Source organism: Anopheles arabiensis, chromosome 2 (genome assembly GCF_016920715.1).
Source record: "Anopheles arabiensis isolate DONGOLA chromosome 2, AaraD3, whole genome shotgun sequence".
NCBI classification, from domain to species: domain Eukaryota; kingdom Metazoa; phylum Arthropoda; class Insecta; order Diptera; family Culicidae; genus Anopheles; species Anopheles arabiensis.
Genome location: NC_053517.1, coordinates 36,458,904 through 36,477,980, shown reverse-complemented (window position 1 = coordinate 36,477,980; position 19,077 = coordinate 36,458,904). Strand labels below are relative to the sequence as shown.

Here is a 19,077-nt window from a genome sequence, read left to right as displayed (position 1 = left end):
GTTCCACATCTGTTTGATTATCGTCAATAATAATTAACGATAAATTCGATCTGCGGGTGTTATCTCCCGTGATTCCCGACAGAGCACGGTACAAACGCGTGGTTAGTAGACGTTGGTAGAAATACTAGGGAAAGGAATCGTTTATTGTGTCGGTGGCCAGTTCATCTCACCCGTTGCTGGCGCCTAATAGTTCCAGAGGAAAATCGGAACAAGCTGTGTTTACAACATATGTCAAACGCTAGTATTTCGTGCAATTAACATAGCATATTTATCCGCATTATTTTCGTTAGCACAGTTAACAACGCCCAGCGATACAATTTGAGTTCAGATAGTTCACATTGCTGTTTTAAGTGCATTAAAAAACGCGTTTTTCTTCTTCTCCACTCGTATTAAATTATGTTTGAAACCTACCTCGTTTATTCAATGCACAAACATACAAGGAATTTCCAAGCCAAGTTCCCATGTCAACAAAATTTTTCAATGCTTGTGAGATGTTTTCAGCAGATGTCAAAAGTTGTATTTACATCACAAATATTTGTCAGTTCTTTCGCATGATTTTCAACACATCATAAGCTGAATTAAGTTTGGCAGTACTTTGTGATGTATTGAAAATCATACGAAAGAATTGAAATTTAATGTAACGCATGTAAAACATTAGAAATTGGCTAGGAAAACCCTAGCCTATGCAAACAGTTTTGACCACAAGGCAAGAAATTTCAAACGTATATGCTACTGTAACCTTGTATAAGGAATTCATCTAGTCTTGCACTTACAATAGTGCGTCAACTATGAGTGGGAAAAAACGAAAATGAAGAAACATATGAAGAACTGTTATGTATTCTTTTGTAGAAATTGCTTTTATTTTCTTCAGCTCGTCAACCGACGACTCCTACTTGCACAGCAACAACAATAGTTTCACACATCTTGTCACACAGTCAAATCACATGTCTGTAGAGCGAAATTGCATTCATTTCGTCTATAGCAGCAGTATTGGCTTTACATATGTACAAAAATCATTGACAAGATAGAAAGTTTAGTTTCAAGAACGATGGAAAAGGATCGCTAACAGAGCTTAGCAACAGCGTTTGTGAGAAGCACAATCGCAATCAAGAAGGAAGAAATAAAGTAAGGAAAATAAATAAAGGAAGACGTTAACTAATGACTTCAAGAGGCGCAGGCATTAGGCACTGGACTTAAGAACAGTTCCGCGATTATGTCTAGGGATGGTGTACAGGGCTTAACCAAGGATGGCCTTGCCGTAGGCTGGGTATCCGTAAGGAGCGTACGGGGCAGCAACCTTGGCGACGGCGGGGTAGGCCAGCGGGGCAGCGTACTTGGCAATTGGGGCGACAGCCTTGACGGCCAGCGGCTCACGGTGGACGACGGCGTTGAATCCGTTGATGGGGTCAGCGTTGTACTCAACAGTACGACGGGTGCCATCGGGCTCAACCAGCGAGTAGGATCCAGTCACAACATCTCCGGAGCGGGACTCCTGCTGGTTCTTGTTGTCTCCAGTCACGGCATCCTGTCGAACGGAGCAGACGGACGGATTGTTAGTACAGGGATAGTGGTAGTCTTAGGCTTTGGGAGGCTAGAATACTCACGGCAACGGCATAGCTGTAGCTGTACTGAGGATTGGCATCGTATTCAGCGTACGGAGCAGCAACCTTAGCGACGGCCAGAGGAGCAGCGACCTTGGCCACAGCAGGGTAAGCTCCCAGAGGAGCATGGTAGGCTCCGAGCGGAGCATGGTAGGCTCCGAGCGGAGCGTGGTAAGCTCCCAGAGGAGCATGGTATGCTCCGAGCGGAGCATGGTAAGCTCCCAACGGAGATGGGTGGATGGCGACGGCGCTGGCGACGGCCACGATGGCAGCGAAGACGGCGAACTGTAAAAGAATCGCGTGAAAAGGGAGTGTCTCAGTAAAATCTTATTCACGTGACTGGCCGGGTAAGCGTGCCCTCTCCGCTGATCCTGGCAAAGACACTTACTTTGAATGCCATTTTAGGTGTTTAGTGTTGTGCTAGCTACGGTTAGGCCGCTGCTGTGTTCTTGCTAGACGAATGAAGTGATTGTGATACGGTTTCGAAGGTATCGGCGGGTTTTTATATCGAAATGCGTGGCCACTTTCCAACGACTTTGCCAACGATAGCTAACGCTTGGCGGGTTGGAGTAGTAGCGCCCGATCAACCCACCTCAGAACTAGTTTCGCTAGGGCTTTTCGTCATTGCCTTTCAGCGTAGAATAACGAAAGGGGGATCAATGGAAATGTGAAAATGCTTGTGAACGTTCCGTTCTCATACAGCGGATAAAGAATTTCAATGGAAATAAATTTAATGTTTAATCAATGGGAATAATTTATAAGTGTTATATAGTAGACTTCAAATCCGTATCAAACATAAAAATCTTATTAGAGATAACTAAATTCATTGCCAAGAATAGTCATCATAATAGATGATTGTATTGTTATTTTATCAATCGAGATTTAACTTCGCATTTGTTTTTCGCTGATACATTCGATATGTAGTATTCTTTAATATTTCTATGATGCAACATAGCATGAAATACGTTTTATGTGCAACATGCGATTAATTTGCAATTGGTTAATGTAGTAAAATAGTAGTTTTATGTTCTATGTTGCATTATTTGAATTGATTTGTTTACTTCCTATGCAGTTTTTGTGTTAGTTTTAGTTATGCTATGTTCTGTATGTGTGACAGCGGGGACTTCTTACGCTTAGCTTAGGATCTTCATAAATGTTGGTTTAAATTTCGAATTTGAAAGTCAAGGAGTGTAGTGAAGTAGTAAGTCTTCGTAAATGTATGAAATATGGCCTTCTAAATGGAAGAATTTTAGAGTCCCCAATGCATCATAATGGTTTAATTTGGGTTTTTTATCAACATTCGATATATATCGCGTTATTCATTGCTTATGAAGTGTCTCCTAACAATTGTCAAACATTTCACCACAATGCACAATGTGAGCAACGTTCATTGCATTCTATCGCGGTTTTTCTTCATTTGATGTATTTAGTGTGACTATTAATGATACCCGGTGCTGTCGAACATACATGAATGCCTGTGTTACATTTTTTCGATTTTTCAAATCGCGTTTGATCTAGAAAATATGCCGCATTCATGACCTTAAATTACAATGTCCCACGTACCGTTCAAGCAAAGTGCCGCAATCAGAGCATTTATTCATAACGAATCGAACAAGTTTTCCAGCATCTTGGATTAGCTGGCAAAATCTTGAAAGATGATATTATCGTCTCCTAAACCACTTTTCGCTGGCGCTCTTTTTTAGAATAAAAAACAATATTTTTCGGGGTCGCGGATGGTCGCAGCCATTTTCAACGGAAAAAAACATAGGAAAATGTTTAATCTTTCATTCGATGTACTACTCATCAGTCGAAGCGAGTAAAATCATAAACATTTTAAAAAAAATGGTGCGATTTCGTGAAAATATACCACTTTTTTTTTAAAGGTACTTTGGCGGTTCATATTCCACAAAGTTTACGATAAAAATGAGATTTTTTTTTATTTTATTTGAGGTTACGCATCTATTATAAATATATTTGGCGTTAACCAGCAGTAAATTAATATTTAAGTTTTTGTACATGTGCGCAATGTGCAATGATTTTAAATTTCGCTCACTTGATGTGCTACACGTTTTTTTTATCAAAAAATCATGTTGACGAAAAAATCCCTCATGTCATTTAGTTGAAATATTTGATAGTTTTTAACAACATTTTGTGAATAATTATTTGAATCCGGTTCAAATCAAATAAAACAATTAATGATACATATAAAAAAGAACATCTTATTCCTGAGTCATAAGTGTTCGAACTATTTTTGGGATTATGTTTGAAACTGTTGTGTTTTTATTACAATATTTGGCAGTTATTAAATATTAGGACATTTTAGGCTTTCCTGGAAAACTCGTTTTTAAGAATGTTTGAACCTCATTTATTTAATTAAAAATATAAAATAGTATTCTACATCTGCGTGTATCGTCTTTCTACGTGAGAACCAATAGACAGCTGTGCTTCGCCATACTTCAGTTCAAAAATCCAATCATATATGCGCTAGCCATTTCGAGCACACTGTAGTCAAAATTTGCCTTTATTTTTGGTAATGTTCAATCAAAGGATGGAAAATGAAAAAAAACATTTTAAGAACTGTTATGTATTCTTTTGTAGAAATTGCTTTTATTTTCTTCAGCTCGTCAACCGACGACTCCTACTTGCACAGCAACAACAATAGTTTCACACATCTTGTCACACAGTCAAATCACATGTCTGTAGAGCGAAATTGCATTCATTTCGTCTATAGCAGCAGTATTGGCATTACATATGTACAAAAATCATCGACAAAATAGAAAGTTTAGTTTCAAGAACGATGGAAAAGGATCGCTAACAGAGCTTAGCAACAGCGTTTGTGAGAAGCACAATCGCAATCAAGAAGGAAGAAATAAAGTAAGGAAAATAAATAAAGGAAGACGTTAACTAATGACTTCAAGAGGCGCAGGCATTAGGCACTGGACTTAAGAACAGTTCCGCGATTATGTCTAGGGATGGTGTACAGGGCTTAACCAAGGATGGCCTTGCCGTAGGCTGGGTATCCGTAAGGAGCGTACGGGGCAGCAACCTTGGCGACGGCGGGGTAGGCCAGCGGAGCAGCGATCTTGGCAACAGGGGCGACAGCCTTGACGGCCAGCGGCTCACGGTGGACGACGGCGTTGAATCCGTTGACGGGATCGGCAGTGTACTCAACGACACGGCGGGTGCCATCAGGCTCAACCAGCGAGTACGAGCCAGTCACAACATCTCCCGAGCGAGACTCCTGCTGCTCCTTGTTGTCGCCGGTCAGAGCATCCTGTAAGAGATTGCAAGGATCCAAAGGATTGTTAGGAATTTTGGTTCAAGCTTTAGATGAATGGGGCTGGACCACTTACGGCAATGTGGTAGCTGTAGCTGTACTGCGGGTTGGGGTCATAGTCATCGGCAACCTTGGCAACAACCGGGGCGGCAACCTTGGCCACAGCCGGGTAAGCTCCCAGAGGAGCGTGGTAAGCTCCCAACGGGGCAGGGTATCCGATGGCGACGGCGTTAGCGACGGCCACAATGGCGGCGAAGACGGCGAACTGTAAGTGAAGCACGAAAAACAGGAGTGTCTCAGTAAAATCCTATCCAGTTGAGCAGCCGGTGCGTGTGCTCCACTTTACGATCCTGGCAGAGACACTTACTTTGAATGCCATTTTTTGTGTTGCTAGCTGCTGCTGTGCTCTTGCTAGACGAATAAAGAGATTGTGATACGGTTTCGAGGGTATCGGTGAGTTTTTATATCGAAATCGCTAGCATTAGTTGCGATCGCTGAACGATTCCGAAGTCATTCCTTACCGAACAAGAGCGATCTCGTGTTGCTCGAGAAAGAATTTTTTTTCGCATTTTTCGCCAACGCGCAGTCGTGTGTCGTGATGGAGTGGTTGGGTGAAAGAAACAGAAAGAGCGTACAGCTTTTTTCCTTTCCACGCCACGCGCGGCGACACAGGTGATCTGGCGCACTGGGTTGATGCAGTTTGTCGATCGGCTGATGCATGCAACTGGTTGACAGAGGGTTAGGGTGTATGTGTGCGATACGCGCATGCGTTTAACGTCACGCATGCTGTTTCCTTTGCCGCCGGGTCAAACGGGCAGCTGGTGTTATTAGTCGGCAATAGACAAGTACAATGCAATGGGTAGGGTAATTGAGACAATGCTTCATCAACTTCGGCCTATCCTTTTTGCGCTCAAATCCACCTTAGGGTACGGGGGGTAGGTTATGCGTGTGTTTGTGTGGATTGCATTCATGATCTTCACTGTGCAGGGTCAAGCTGTCTTACAAACCGGCCCTAGCTGCTGGCAGTGAACAGGCCCACGATGCTGTAACCACCCTGATAGTGATTAGTTCGCGATCAGGTTAGATCAGGTCGGAAGGGCGATAAGTTATTGCATCCTTTATGATGTCATGCCGCAATGCCGGTTCACGTGCATGGGGTAAATGAGGTTTATTGAGTTATACCTCATACCGGATATGCATTAGGATGCTTGATATTTTAGCGGAAATTGGTCGATCTATTTATATGGAACCATTCTTGCTTAATTATATTCGGCAGTCGATTTAAAGAGATTTCTTTAACATCTTTTTTATTGCAAAATATACGATCAAATATTTTATTCTAATTATTATAGAACCATTAACGAGGCAAAAGTGAGCGTGAATCAATTTTATAAATATTTTCAAACATTATTTTTTTAATAGACTTCAACTGCATTAGACCACTGTTGTATTTGAATTTTAGTGTATAAAATATTTTTAAGAAAAGGATAGACTTCATTCCGACCGTCAAAAATTATACTAAGTTGTTCTAAAATCATGATCATTATTAATAGGATGATTAGTTTTTGCTGTGTGGAACCATTTATTAGTGGAAACCATACATGGAGTTTCTTACTGTGATCCAGCGCAAAGTCGCCTCAAATGCATCTCCGCAGTTATGTGTACCACATACTTGAACGTGCTAACACGTCTGCACTAGGGCGTGGTAGAGGTCGCCGTAGCGAATCATTACTCTCTGCGCCAGCCTCTCTCTTTCGGTGCACTGCCTTGCAAACAATGATAGAGCAACCGAGCTGAGTGCAGATTTTGGTTCGCGCGAGTATGGCATCAAGTTCGTCCGACGGATTAAAATGACCTTTCGAAGGAATTGCAGAGACCGGCTTCCAAACGTCTCCTTAAGGTATTCTAGAGAGAAAAAAATGAATGAAAAATAACCTCTCCTCCGTCGTCATATGAATTTAACACTAAGCGCGAAGCTCCCTCCGAGCGGCAACAAAGGTACGACAATTTATGTGTCCCCTTTTCTTGCCTCTAACACCCTCTCTTGTATGATCCACGTATTAAATGCATACCCTCAGATGAACTAGTCCGGCGCGAAGTCTTCAAGTTTATTATAACAAAATGCAACATAGTTGTGTGTCACAAACCGCCGCCGGCATAACGTTGATCACTTCGGTGAGCTTGAATGTCACTTGGCATCGATAATTGTTACAAATACCCCCCTCTTACTTCACACAATAACTAGCCGCTCCGGGCTCGGTCAAGTTAAACCGCAAAGGGCTATGAATTGTAGCATAATGCGTAACGTTTTGTGGAAAATAAATTCAGCATTCAGTGAATAGGTAGGTGTGCATGTACCAGATAACCCAATAAACCTAAAGGAGGGGTCATTTCTCTCGTAAAATCTCGTAAAAATACAACCAAAAAGCTCTTTCTATATTATTTATCGCATGCGTACAAAAAAAGCGAGTAAACTACGTAAGGAACTGAAACAACATTTACACCACAACAAGCACACCACCCACGGGTACTTTCAGCATTTCACGTGCTCCGTTATTGCTCCCTTCGCGAACTTCGCAGCGCATTTAATCGATATTGCACAATCGGTTGTTTGATGCAGGTCAGTTCGGCGCTCGATCGCATTTATCTGATGCAATATAGAGCATGCTTAAAACAGAGACCCTTGCTGCTCCAGCACAGTAGCGCGGGTCAGCCCCAAGCACGGTGCGTATTATATTTGGGTCACATTGATCGCGCACAAGGTCGTTTGCGCATACGCGGTTGCCCGTCACTCGCGTATGTTCTGAGCAAGTGGCTAAGTACATGGGCAATTACACGAGCGAACACTACGCCTCGCACTACGCCTAGAACCGCATTTGGGGGAAATTTATTTATTAACACTTTGATTGCCAGATCATTTTATTGGTTGCATTTTGCTGGGATGCAAATACTTGTAATTTACTCTTAGTGGGTATTAAAAATCCTGTTAGGAAACATAACCGCGTATCGTACGTGATAGCCAAGGTAGGTTAAAGTGTTACTGCATTGTTGCTTGTAAATGTTTGTAATGGACTCTTTAACTCGGCGTACTTTCACGGCCTAACGAGTTCGATTTCCACGCGTACCGTCCTCCCGTACTAAGGGTCAACTATCCGGTTCCTTGGTAAATAACAGTGTAGGAACCCGCGAGGAATATGACCGCTTAGGTTGTTACGCCAAAAAGAAGAAACAGAATGCATAATATACATGAAATTTGATACATTACTGTAGGCATAAAAGTAAAACTATGCAACTAAATATCCCTTTTGATGTGGCTTTAGCCAATCAAACGTTGAATATTTTAGTTTGTGACATATAGTGATCATTAATATTCAATGCCCAGTAAGGCGACGAACCCGACAAAACCCATTAAATCCAGTTGTCTTTTTTAGTACCAGTGCGTTATAAATTAACTGTTACGCATTTTAGTTTTATGTGATACTTTTTACAAGCTTTTCTCTATTTTTTGTATTTTTTTCATATATTACTGCCACGCACTGTAAACCATACTTTGCCTGAAAACTGCTTATTCGTAAAATTTAATAAAAAAAGCAGTTGATTTACGAACGTAAATGTCAGGGGATTTTCAAAAAAAAAAACATTTAATAAACAACTAGAACTTATTTCTTTTTTTATGGTGCATTTTTTCGCAAGAAAAGCGAAGAAAAAGAAAACTGCATTTTTTAAATTTTGCTATTTATACGGGTCTGTGTTCTTGTGGTAACATTTCTCCGGAACAAAAGACAGTTTAGCTCATTAAGATTGGCTTTGACTTTGACCCCAAAGCATAACCTTCAATTAGCACCGCCGTTACTTCCACATTACATCCATTTACAGAACATCCGCACTTGCTGTGATGTGAATCACCCGCAGTGAATTGCGCTTATAGACGATCGATTACACTGCAGTTATGCAACAAACCGATCAGCTAATCCTGTGCGCGGTTCCTACATCCGACCATGTTCCATATTGCACCAGGTTTCACTTTTGTGCCGGTGGCCCGAAAGTGCGTCATGCGTGTGTGTGTGTGTCGCGTTTCATTCGTCTTCTTATGCAACATACAGTGAGGAAGGAAAAGATGGCCCAAAACGTATGTCTGGTAATGTGTCCCCTTTTGCTTCAGCATATACTAAGTGGCTGTTGCTGTTGCTGGTCAAATGTTGCCCGAATTAATTTGCTCGGTGCTGGGCGGAGCCCTACTGCTTCCTCAGGGCGGTCACTCTACGTGGTTATCGATGCAAAGTGCTCCACTGCTTGGCTGGCCGACCCGAAATCGGTTAGCCGGTTGACGTTGTGAATTTTTAATCGCATTATTATGAACCCATCAGCGGTTAAGTGGGGCGCATCGTAGTTTTGACTGTAGTTGGTGGTCTGATTGATTTTCAGCAGTAGCAGCAGCAGGGGGTGGACGGGCATGTGCATGTCACCTTATTAAAAACGATACGTCATAAAGCGGACGATACGGCGGAGGGAGTTGATGTAATGTTTGCTTTATAAACCATTGTCCGATGGTACCGAGGGTATCAAAACCATTTCAAACATTACCCAGTGCAGTCTACTTCCTTGTGCTGTTTGTGGAATCGTAACAAACAACAAAACACACATTTCAAAATGAAGGTAAGTGGCAAGTGCGAAGAGAACACGCATTTAACTTCCGTTCAATTCTGACAACCGAAACTTGTTGCTTGCTTGCAGTTCTTCGTGTTCGTCGCTTCGCTCAGTGCAGCAGTGGCTATGTTCGGAGCGCATGGTGCCGTCGTTCCAGTGGCACCGGCCGTAGCCGTTAGCACCAACTACGATCCGCTGCCGCAGTACACCTATGCGTACAACGTGCAGGACGCTCTGACGGGCGATAGCAAAAGCCAGCAAGAGACGCGAGATGGCGACATCGTACGAGGTATGCAACTGCTCGAATGGCTTGCACGCCGCTCGATGGCTTCGGATTGGCTCGATCGCGTTTGTTCGAGCAGATCGTACGCGTGGTGCTTGAAGTGGTGGTTTTTCTTTTTAAATTCTAATCACCAATCTCTCCCGTTCTTTCTAAATCGTGCAGGCTCTTACTCGCTGGTCGAACCAGACGGCACGCTGCGTACGGTCTTCTACACTGCCGATCCCGTCAATGGGTTCAATGCCGTCGTACAGCGTGGTCCGCTCGTACCGAAGGCAGTCGTGCCGGTAGCGGCCGGTCCGGCCATCCTTGCACCGGCTCCCGTGGCCCGAGTGTTAGGCTAAGCGTTCCAGTAAGATGAACGTCTAATGTAGGATAATTTAGCTCGATTTGCGTTAGCCATCGTTGTTTGTTGTGTTGTGTATAGACTGAAATAAAATAAACGTACCCAATGTTATTACCAGCAAAAGTAGCCATGCAGAATGGTTTGTTCGTTTATTCGTAAACATTTACGTCGGCAATTTGCCATGCTCTCAAGGTTGTCTCGGCCATCGGAACGAAAGTTGCAGTATTGATTCTACCAACTAGGGATGTTTTGGCTAATTAGCTAGAGATATACATTGATTTGGCCTGCAGTTGATTGGATGTGGCGCAATATTGCACATCCATTTACGCTAAAGCTTATGATTTAAAGCTCTTTGATCGTGCCCGTAATCATGTGCTATGAAAATGAGTGATTACTGGTTACGCAAAACTAAAGCATAGACATTGAACGCTTTGAAATTAAATTATTAACCGTTCTGTGTACCATAGACAATATTTTTCGGTTCAAGTTGTTTGATCGGTTTAATAAAAAAAAGCTTTCTGTTCACTTCATGTCAGCATCATTTCTCGCTCTGTTATCTTTGATGATCTGCTGGCCAGAATCAAAAAGCATGCTGATTATGTTACACGGGTGTCGTGCGCTAAGAAAGCTTCAAACAAATCTGCCCTGTCCGCACAAAATGATCCGTCACTTAAAGCTCTCGTGCGAAAGTAGAGAAACGAACAAACGAGTCAATTAAAATAATACTAAGAACGATCTCAATTCGCACGCCACCTCTCGATACACATACAGACACGCATTACGCAACGGTTTGCCGGCGCAAGATCAACGAAACTGGATATCCCGCCAGCGTACGGAATCTATCGAAACACCAACCGGCATGCCATTCTTGTACCGCGACCACCGCAGTAACAACCGACCATCCTGCCTCATCCTCCTCCTCGGCGCGCTTTTTTTCTTCTGCCCATTGACGTTCTGCTCCTACATCGAAGCCATGCTAGGGCTACGTTGTCGATCGATCGAACCGGCAAGAGCGCGCGCGCGCCCGCCTTCCAAACGGTTGATGAACTGTGTAGAGGAGGTCGGAGCGGATGGAGGCCTTCGAGCGCTTTCCGTGCTCGGTCGGTCGGTGAAATAATTCAAGAATACATGATTTAATTAATCCCGCTTTATGCGCACACACCAGCCTTTGCCGCGATCGAACCAGCAAGACGACCACCACGCTAGGTGGTTGGCACGAGGAACTGAATGGGACTGAAGTGTGCAGCCGTGGGAGAAGGGTGAGAGTGAAAAGTAAAAAAAAAAGCGTTTAACTAGTTCACCGTGTCAATTTTGTGACGTTCTGTGCAAGATTGTTGAACTAATTCAGAGACCATGCTTGGGCTGGCCGGGCTGAGCTAACCGGAGTATTGGGAAACACGCCGCTCGAGCTGCGTCCGCTCGATCAGCTGTTTACCAGTGCCGGGCGTGTGCGTGTGTGTCTGTGTAATTGAACCTGTCTGGTCCAGTTCGCTCCTGCCTGGCCAGTAGTAGCCACCTCAGGTGCGCACGGTGACAAAACTATTCCATTGACGAGTGGAGAAGACCGTTTGTGATCGCGGTCAGTTTGTTGTCGGTGTTGAAGGGTAAATGCGCAGGAAAGGGAGTGTGGCTCTGGTTTAGTGCCCGTTTTTTCTTCTTTTCTCTTTTCTCTATCCTGATCACGGCGCAAATGGCCCCGGTCGAAGGGTAACGCAATGATGGGGATAGTAATTTAATGGAGTGTTTCGAAACATAAATAAATTGATTATGCGGTTGTGTGTTGTGACCCAGAAATTAATCTCTCCAGGCCATGTGGTGGAGGTTTCATTGTTTGGTATTTTAAATGTTTTGATTACACTTTTTTTGTTTTGCGTAAGTTGGAGAAATTGATGAAATAGATGCAATGTTTGCACATTGTTCTTTTGTGGTGTACTCTGTCTAATATTGGATTTAACAACAGCATTAGTATTTTTTTTACTAATTAATCATAAAGACTGCTCTGAACGAATGCTTTATTCAATTTTGCAATCAAATTGATAATTTTGGACAGAAATGTGTAACATTTAGTCTCTCCCTTCGCTGTTTTTAGTTCGTTTGTCAATGCCGGCCACGGTCGGTCCTACGAGATCCATCGCCCTTTCTCCCCCACCCTCTGCCAGCTAAGCGAGGGGACAACAAACCAAGCTTAAGTGACCTGCCAGGGCCGCGCGGCCTGTGCACACGTGTGCACAGGAGGTGACCGTTTTTTCTGCTGCTCTCCATCCATCCACCCAATCCTTCTCCACCACAGGTTCTGTCAATCTCTGTGTGGCGCAGCATCCGCCCGAGAGCCGTACACGTCGGTCCGTGCTGGTATGGTGTGTATTTATAGGAGCGCACCGATCGTCCTGAAGTCATACCAAAGAACAACCTTGGCTGAAGAACATCTCAAACCGGAGCCGATCGGCAGAGATCAAGATCCTCGGCGCGTGCAGTTCAGTGTGCAAAATCGTACCGCGTGTGTTTTTGTGTGCTGTTTAAGTGCATTCTGTTGAAGCGAGTGGTGTGATAAGACTACACAAAATGATTTCAAAGGTGAATAGAAGGATAGCAATATTTAGGTTTTAGATTTTGAACGTGTTAAAGTGCTTGAGATAGTAGAACTAATACTTAAACTAATTCTTAAAATTGCATAAAGTAAAGAGAAATACTGGATGATCTTTGATTTCAAAATTTGTTCCTTAACATGAAGGAGTAAAATTGTGTCTTCTTATTCCCGAGATTATTCTTGCATATTTTTAAACAATATTCGTCACAATTTCTGTACATTTTTGCTAACAAAGAAAGGAATGATAAGCGGTAGAATGTTTAAAGACGACAGAAAAATAGGGACAACCAACTGTAAGACATCTCTCTACATCAGCACATTTTGTTCAACGTTGCCCGCGCTTAAACTCCTTTCCCAGGTACTCCTCGTTGCTTCCCTGGTAGCGGCATCGGTCGCAGCACCCGTCTATGGACCACTCTCGTACGGCCCGGCCCTGTCCTACGGCTATGCGGCGAAAGCCATCCAACCCCTGCACACGGTAGCGGCCGCCCCAGTCCTACACGCGCCAGCCATCGCCGTAGCGGCCGCACCGGTCCTCAAGCACGTGGAAGCGTACGATCCGAACCCGCACTACAGCTTCAGCTACGGCGTGTCGGACCCGCACACCGGCGACTCGAAGCACGCGGAAGAAACGCTCTCGAACGGTGTCGTGCACGGTAGCTACTCCCTCACCGAGCCGGACGGTACCATCCGCAAGGTGACGTACACGGCCGACAAGATCCACGGGTTCAATGCCGTCGTCGAGAAGAGCGGCCATGCCATCCACACGGCACCGGTGCTGAAGAAGGTGGTCGCTGCGGCCCCGCTGGTACATGCGGCCCTGCCGTACTACCATCACTAGGCGTGGATGGATTTGGCGAAAGCTGCACGAATCAATGCTGTAGATAACGCTCTATCTCACACACATTAGCTTTAGGCGCCAACCAAGGGCGCACTCACCCTCTCTGTTTAGTAATTGCAATTACGATAGTGAAATGGTTAAGCAAGTTAAATAAAATAAACAAAAAAATACGAACACCAGTACATACACGTAAAGTAGTCGTTAAAGCCCTGCTTTCCATACCTTCTTGCGGGACCGATGCAAGAGGGGACATATGGAGCATCATCGAATTAGTGTCGTTTTTGTACCCTTTAATTCAGTAGGCGTGAAATAATTCACTCCCTTTTATCTGTCCTCTTTCTTCTCAATAAAAAAAGATTTCACAGATAAAAACCCAAAGCAAAAGGTGTTATTATGGCGGGGTGGAGCCGATGGCATGTACTTCACACCAAGCTACAATGCAAACGCATGCATGCTAACGTGCATCGCATTTGTGATGAGCCATTAGTCGTGCGGCTTTAGCCAAACGGTTGCACAAGCACGGTGCACAATGTCTTAATTATGCTTCTTATTTCGAGACACCGATCATCGTCCGATCCTTGTTGGCTGCAGCTTCACTTTCCCATGGCCTAGTTGTGCGTTTTTGTCTTCCGTAGAACGATGACTGCCACGGGAGTCCGCTGAACCGGGTAGAATGTCGGGGAGCCCCCATTTCGCTCGAGATGGGTTTTGTCACACGCGTTAGGAGTTGGTCTTGCAACAGCAGCAGCAACAACCTCGTCGTCCGGAGCCCCGTTTTAGGTGTAATTAACCCTTTGCAGCACAAACGTTGCGCAAAAATGTCGCTCAACTGACCGGCCGTCGGTTGTTGTCCGTCGCTCACAATTAGGTCGATACGATCAGAGGGCTCACCGGGCTTGCGCACGAGGCGCTCTTTCAAGCGAACCGGTAGGCTGGGACGCGCTTGACGCACGACTGATGTACGCGATCCGCGAACCCATAAGCAGCAGGTACCGGTTCTTGCTTATATAGAGGAGCAATGGTGCGATCGAGCCCGTCAGACGATTTGATCGTGTTGCCGTGAATATCCTCCGGAATTTATGCGCCCTCTCTGTCACATTGCTGGCCATTGCTACTTGCCCACGGGTGGACGAGGACGAGTGATGCGGTGGTATTGCTACCAACGCCAATAACCAGCGCCAGCCGCCTGCTTACTTTACGCAATGTGCGCACTAACCGTCGTTAAAGCTGCGTGACCACGCATGGCCACACTAGACGACATTGCCACCGTTGCTATGCCCGCACTGCCCCCCACACCCCCGCACCCCTATGTACTGTACATGGGAAATCTAGGCCATGATACCGGGCGAACTGTTGTGCTGCTTTTACTACAAATTGAAATTCCTCTTCTCATTTCCCTTGGCGCGCACCCCCCTGGGAAGAGCTGGTTGGTAAATTCGTATGCGGTGATCGAAAATTCATTACCATTCCGTTTGGATTTATCGCACGTCGTCGCATCTATATGAATGACAATTCACTTTCAATATGGTGCGTCCTGTTCGGTGCGCATGTGGGGCGATCCCGCGATGACACCAGCAACATGGAACAGCCCCGGGAGCCAGGGTGGAAAAGTTTGCGAACCAACCCCGTCGTTTGATGAGCGGTTTGATGAGCGAATTTGGTTCGCAACAAACGCTTTCAAAAATATTTCGATGACTCAGTAAATCGATGGGAGTTATGGAACGTCCGTTGATGGATGTAAATTACGTTGAAAACTATGCTTAACTAACTGCACGAAAGTCTGGCTTGTGAAGCATAGCCGTGTCAATTTGTTTGATAATTTTTGCTTCTTGATAAGAGGATTTCATTTGTTGGCCGACAAAGTAAGCAAATACTCATACTCTGTATCGATGGGATCGAATTAATAAAAAACTAACTATTTCTGAAAACATTTGGAGAGTAAATACAATTAGTAAATAATAAAGAGTTCTTCTTCTTCTTTTGGCTCAACACAAGCGTTGTCGGTCAGGTCAAGGCCTGTCTGTACTACTTGCCATGCTGACTTTCAGTGACTTTTGGATAACCCCCCATAGTCAGTCCATAGTAGTCAGTCCTACGTATGGCGGCGGCACGGTCTATTTGGGGCTTGAACCCATAAAGATTATAAAATTGGCTTTCACCATGCAGTACATCAAATTGGCTACGGTCAAAGATCATGGAAGTGATCATGTTCGTATAATGATATTGTTCTATTTGGCGTAACGTCCTACAAACAAATTTCATAATATTACGCAGCTGGATAGTCCGTCCTTGCGCCTACGGGTGGGGGGGGACGGTCCATATGAGGCCTGAACCCATGACGGACATGCTATTTAGCCGTACGAGTTGACGACTGCACCAGGGATCCGCCCTGTTCTGTAATGATACGATTGTCGATATATACGGTGTTGTGTACATAGCTTCTTAAGCAAACCATGCGAATGATTAGCGCTCATACGGTCGTGTGACGTGGATTCTAGTGAAGTGGGAACAGTATTTGAATATTGGCCTAGTAACCGGTTCCTTCCCAGTACTTGCTTCTGATCCAATGCATGGAAGTCCTTTACTGTCAGGAGGAATGGGGCGTTTTTTCGCAGACATCTCCCACTGGTATTGTCCTTTTTATTTTGATGTTGGGACTTACTTGTACGTTATCTTTGCTCACAATGCTCAATCCTACCTATGTACTGGTGAGTCGTATGGGAATCGAAATATTTTCGGTTTTGTATCATTCAGTGTGACTTTCTTTAGGCACTAAAACGGAATGTAACGCTAGACAAGCCGATATTATATACGATGAAACAGTAACAGATTCATAGCTATCAATTAATCAATACGTCACCCGCTAAAATGTAATGTTAAATCATAAAACAACAACTCTAAGATAGAGCTTAATGGTATGAATTTCAACAATGCAAACTCTAACTGTTTGATGTATGACGCTGCCGCCTATTATGCTGGCTGTCATACGCTGTCCAACTAATGAATCATTAGCCACGTTACTTAACCACCATCGACGGCCTTGAATTGTTCGCAATGTCTCCCCAAATGACCTCGCAGCGAACTCCTCCCCGGCCCATCCCGTCTATCCCTTCTGGGCTAGGATGTTGTTCGGTGCCCTCCGCGTCTCCCTCCGCGGCGTTCTAGCTTTGGGGAAAGCCACTTTCCTTCGCAGTACAGTGACAACAGCTGGATCATGTCCAGCTGTCTGCAGGCGGCCCTACTGGCACGAGCCCCGATTGGGTACGAGGTGAAGCGAAACTCGAACGGCATCGGTCACACCACGACGACAGCGCAGGCAACAGGTACCGCACGAAGCAGCGTCGTCCGCTAGGTTTTGATAAGCGCACGTGCATGGAATCGATGATTGGGATTGTACCGTCACCGGTGTGCCGATGTGCGTGTGGTTGGGACGATCCATAGCGGCCAGCGATCATCGGATGGCCTTAATATGTGCCAGCAGGAGCTGTGAAGTCCCGGCGGGTGGAGGGCAGAACGGGCGGGGGAGCGGCGATGCGGTATGTAAATTTGCCGTGTACCACCCGAAAGTACGCGAGGGCAGTGTGCATCGTCGATCGAAATTGGATTTGTGTTTCGGTATAAAAACCATTCGCTACCATCGATCAGTACGTCAGTCAGTTGCGCTTCACCTCACTAAACAGTGTGAAATTTCACCAACCCAAGCCTACAATGAGTTTGCTCAAAGTAAGTGTGATCCCGGTTTTGCCAGCGGCGGAACAAGTGCCTCGCTCTCTCGTTGTGCTGTGTGTGCCCCAAAGGGCCCAAGAACGAACGACAAGTGTTTCCGGCCGTGTTCCGATTCGATATACCCTACTGAGTGTTCTGAAACCTCCAACTCTTTTCTCACCCCGTCCCGTCCGTAGGTTGCCGTTTTCGCCGCCCTAGCCCTGTGCGCTAGCGCCGAGCCTAAACCAGATCCGGCGTTGTTGGCCGCTCCGTTGGCGGCTGCGGCTCCCCTTGCCTACTCGGCACCGTACGTGCAGGCCCCGCTGGTAGCTCGGTCGTTTGCTGCGCCGGCCCCGTTGGCCTACTCGGCACCGCTGGCCGCCTACACTGCGCCGGTTGTGGCCCGTGCCGCTTACACGGCGGCTGCCGCTCCCCTTGCTTACAGTGCGCCGGTGGTAGCTGCCCGTGCTGCCCCGCTTGCTGCCGCTGCCTACACCGCTCCAGTTGTTGCCGCTGCTGCCCCGGCTGTTGTTGCTGCTCGTGCTGCCGCGCCGGTCGTTGCTGCCGCTCCAGTCGTTGCTGCCCGTGCCGCGCCGGTTGTGGCCGCCGCCCCAGTGCAGGCCGAGTTCACCGATGCCTACCCGCAGTACCAGTACGCGTACAACGTCCAGGACACGCTGACCGGCGACTCCAAGACGCAGGAGGAAACCCGCGACGGTGACATCGTGAAGGGATCGTACTCGCTCATCGAACCCGACGGTTCGCGCCGCATCGTCAACTACTATGCCGATCCGATCAACGGTTTCAACGCCGTCGTGCAGAAGGACGTCCCGGTTGCTGTGGCGACGCCCGCCGTTGCCGTCGCTGCCAAGACCGTGGTGGCTCCGGCCGTCGCTGCCAAGGCCGTCGTTGTCTAAGCCGAACCCGGCTAGTCGCATGACGCCGTGTACATACAGGACCATCTAGCCCGAGCTCGACTGTAAATAGTGCCTACGCCTGCCAACGCTCACACTCTCTGCCCACTGCTACACAGTGCAGCACTGCACAGGACAACGACCGGATCTGCGTGCAAACTTTGATGCATTCGTTCATTTGTACATAATTTCCACTGTCCCGCTTTTGCTAAAGCACCTCGCTTCTACTGACTTCCCCATTTGCACTCCTTCCTGCCCCCCCCCCCTCACCACCACCCCAGCACCCGTATCCTAGCACCTATCTGGCTCCTAAAATCCTTTCCATTCCGTTTTCCCGTATCCAAAATTGTTGTAAGATTGTGACAAAGAAATACAAGAAAATCTGTTTTTGTAATGAATTGAAAATAAGCTGTGTTTTATTTGTTTGCTGGTAATTTTGTAAAGATATTGTTAATGAGTTTTTAGTAATTTTCCCCAAAATTTTTGATTGGTTATGCTGTATAACTTAAACTGTTTGTTTGTTTCCTGCTATTTCTATTTCAACACTACAGAACTAGAGAGGAAGAATACTGGCGTCTATCACACCACGAGAATGTGGCTCGTATGCGCCTGAAGCTGGAACCGGACCTGTACCACGATCCGCATACAGCGGCCGCCAATATGCGCGACAACACGACGTCCTCCACCTCGCAAAGCCGGCGCCTTTCGTCCGAGTTTGGATCGACGTTTGCGCCTGCCGCGATCGGGGAAGAGAACACCGACGACGAGATGTTGCTGCTGGAGGAGGAAATGAGAAACAGCCTGGAGCCGCAAGTGTAAGAACCAGTGCGGCCGCTCGGGTCGTTTGAGCAAACTGTACTATTTCCCCACTCCACATCT

The 19,077-nt window shown here is 45.9% G+C and overlaps 6 protein-coding genes across 7 annotated transcripts in view; 4 read left to right on the top strand and 2 right to left on the bottom strand.

Moving 5' to 3' along the window:
* LOC120893256 (neurobeachin-like protein 1) overlaps positions 1–19,077 on the top strand; it is a 64,182-nt gene that overhangs the window by 41,299 nt on the left and 3,806 nt on the right. For both annotated transcript variants that reach the window (XM_040295049.1, XM_040295048.1), the window contains one exon: positions 18,750–19,013. In XM_040295049.1, the coding sequence (XP_040150983.1) occupies positions 18,750–19,013 (264 nt within the window). The remainder of the gene's footprint in view (positions 1–18,749; positions 19,014–19,077) is intronic.
* Positions 837–2,119, bottom strand: LOC120893264 (larval cuticle protein A2B-like). The gene is made up of 3 exons (XM_040295059.1): positions 1,990–2,119; positions 1,605–1,886; positions 837–1,525 (listed from the first exon to the last, which is right to left on the bottom strand). Exons 1-3 carry the CDS (start codon positions 1,999–2,001, stop codon positions 1,238–1,240), a joined length of 582 nt encoding a protein of 193 aa, XP_040150993.1. The 5' UTR covers positions 2,002–2,119; the 3' UTR covers positions 837–1,237.
* LOC120893270 (larval cuticle protein A2B-like) lies at positions 4,187–5,371 on the bottom strand. Its single transcript, XM_040295066.1, has 3 exons — positions 5,246–5,371; positions 4,955–5,143; positions 4,187–4,875 (listed from the first exon to the last, which is right to left on the bottom strand). The coding sequence occupies exons 1-3, from the start codon at positions 5,255–5,257 to the stop codon at positions 4,588–4,590; spliced, it is 489 nt and encodes a 162-aa protein (XP_040151000.1). The 5' UTR covers positions 5,258–5,371; the 3' UTR covers positions 4,187–4,587.
* Positions 9,194–10,277, top strand: LOC120893273 (larval cuticle protein A2B-like). The gene is made up of 3 exons (XM_040295069.1): positions 9,194–9,534; positions 9,613–9,814; positions 9,971–10,277. Exons 1-3 carry the CDS (start codon positions 9,529–9,531, stop codon positions 10,147–10,149), a joined length of 387 nt encoding a protein of 128 aa, XP_040151003.1. The 5' UTR covers positions 9,194–9,528; the 3' UTR covers positions 10,150–10,277.
* On the top strand, positions 12,530–13,773 carry LOC120893269 (cuticle protein 7). The gene is made up of 2 exons (XM_040295065.1): positions 12,530–12,725; positions 13,097–13,773. Exons 1-2 carry the CDS (start codon positions 12,714–12,716, stop codon positions 13,577–13,579), a joined length of 495 nt encoding a protein of 164 aa, XP_040150999.1. The 5' UTR covers positions 12,530–12,713; the 3' UTR covers positions 13,580–13,773.
* Positions 17,175–18,603, top strand: LOC120893263 (cuticle protein 21-like). Its single transcript, XM_040295058.1, has 2 exons — positions 17,175–17,302; positions 17,482–18,603. The coding sequence occupies exons 1-2, from the start codon at positions 17,288–17,290 to the stop codon at positions 18,199–18,201; spliced, it is 735 nt and encodes a 244-aa protein (XP_040150992.1). The 5' UTR covers positions 17,175–17,287; the 3' UTR covers positions 18,202–18,603.

Excerpts from the sequence above, each read along its gene's own strand:
- LOC120893264 (XM_040295059.1), bottom strand. Across the intron at positions 1,526-1,604 it reads GCTACAGCTATGCCGTTGCC|GATGCCGTGACTGGAGACAA; the intron begins GTGAGTATTCTA and ends TCCGTTCGACAG.
- LOC120893273 (XM_040295069.1), top strand. Across the intron at positions 9,815-9,970 it reads AGATGGCGACATCGTACGAG|GCTCTTACTCGCTGGTCGAA; the intron begins GTATGCAACTGC and ends TAAATCGTGCAG.
- LOC120893270 (XM_040295066.1), bottom strand. Across the intron at positions 4,876-4,954 it reads GCTACAGCTACCACATTGCC|GATGCTCTGACCGGCGACAA; the intron begins GTAAGTGGTCCA and ends AATCTCTTACAG.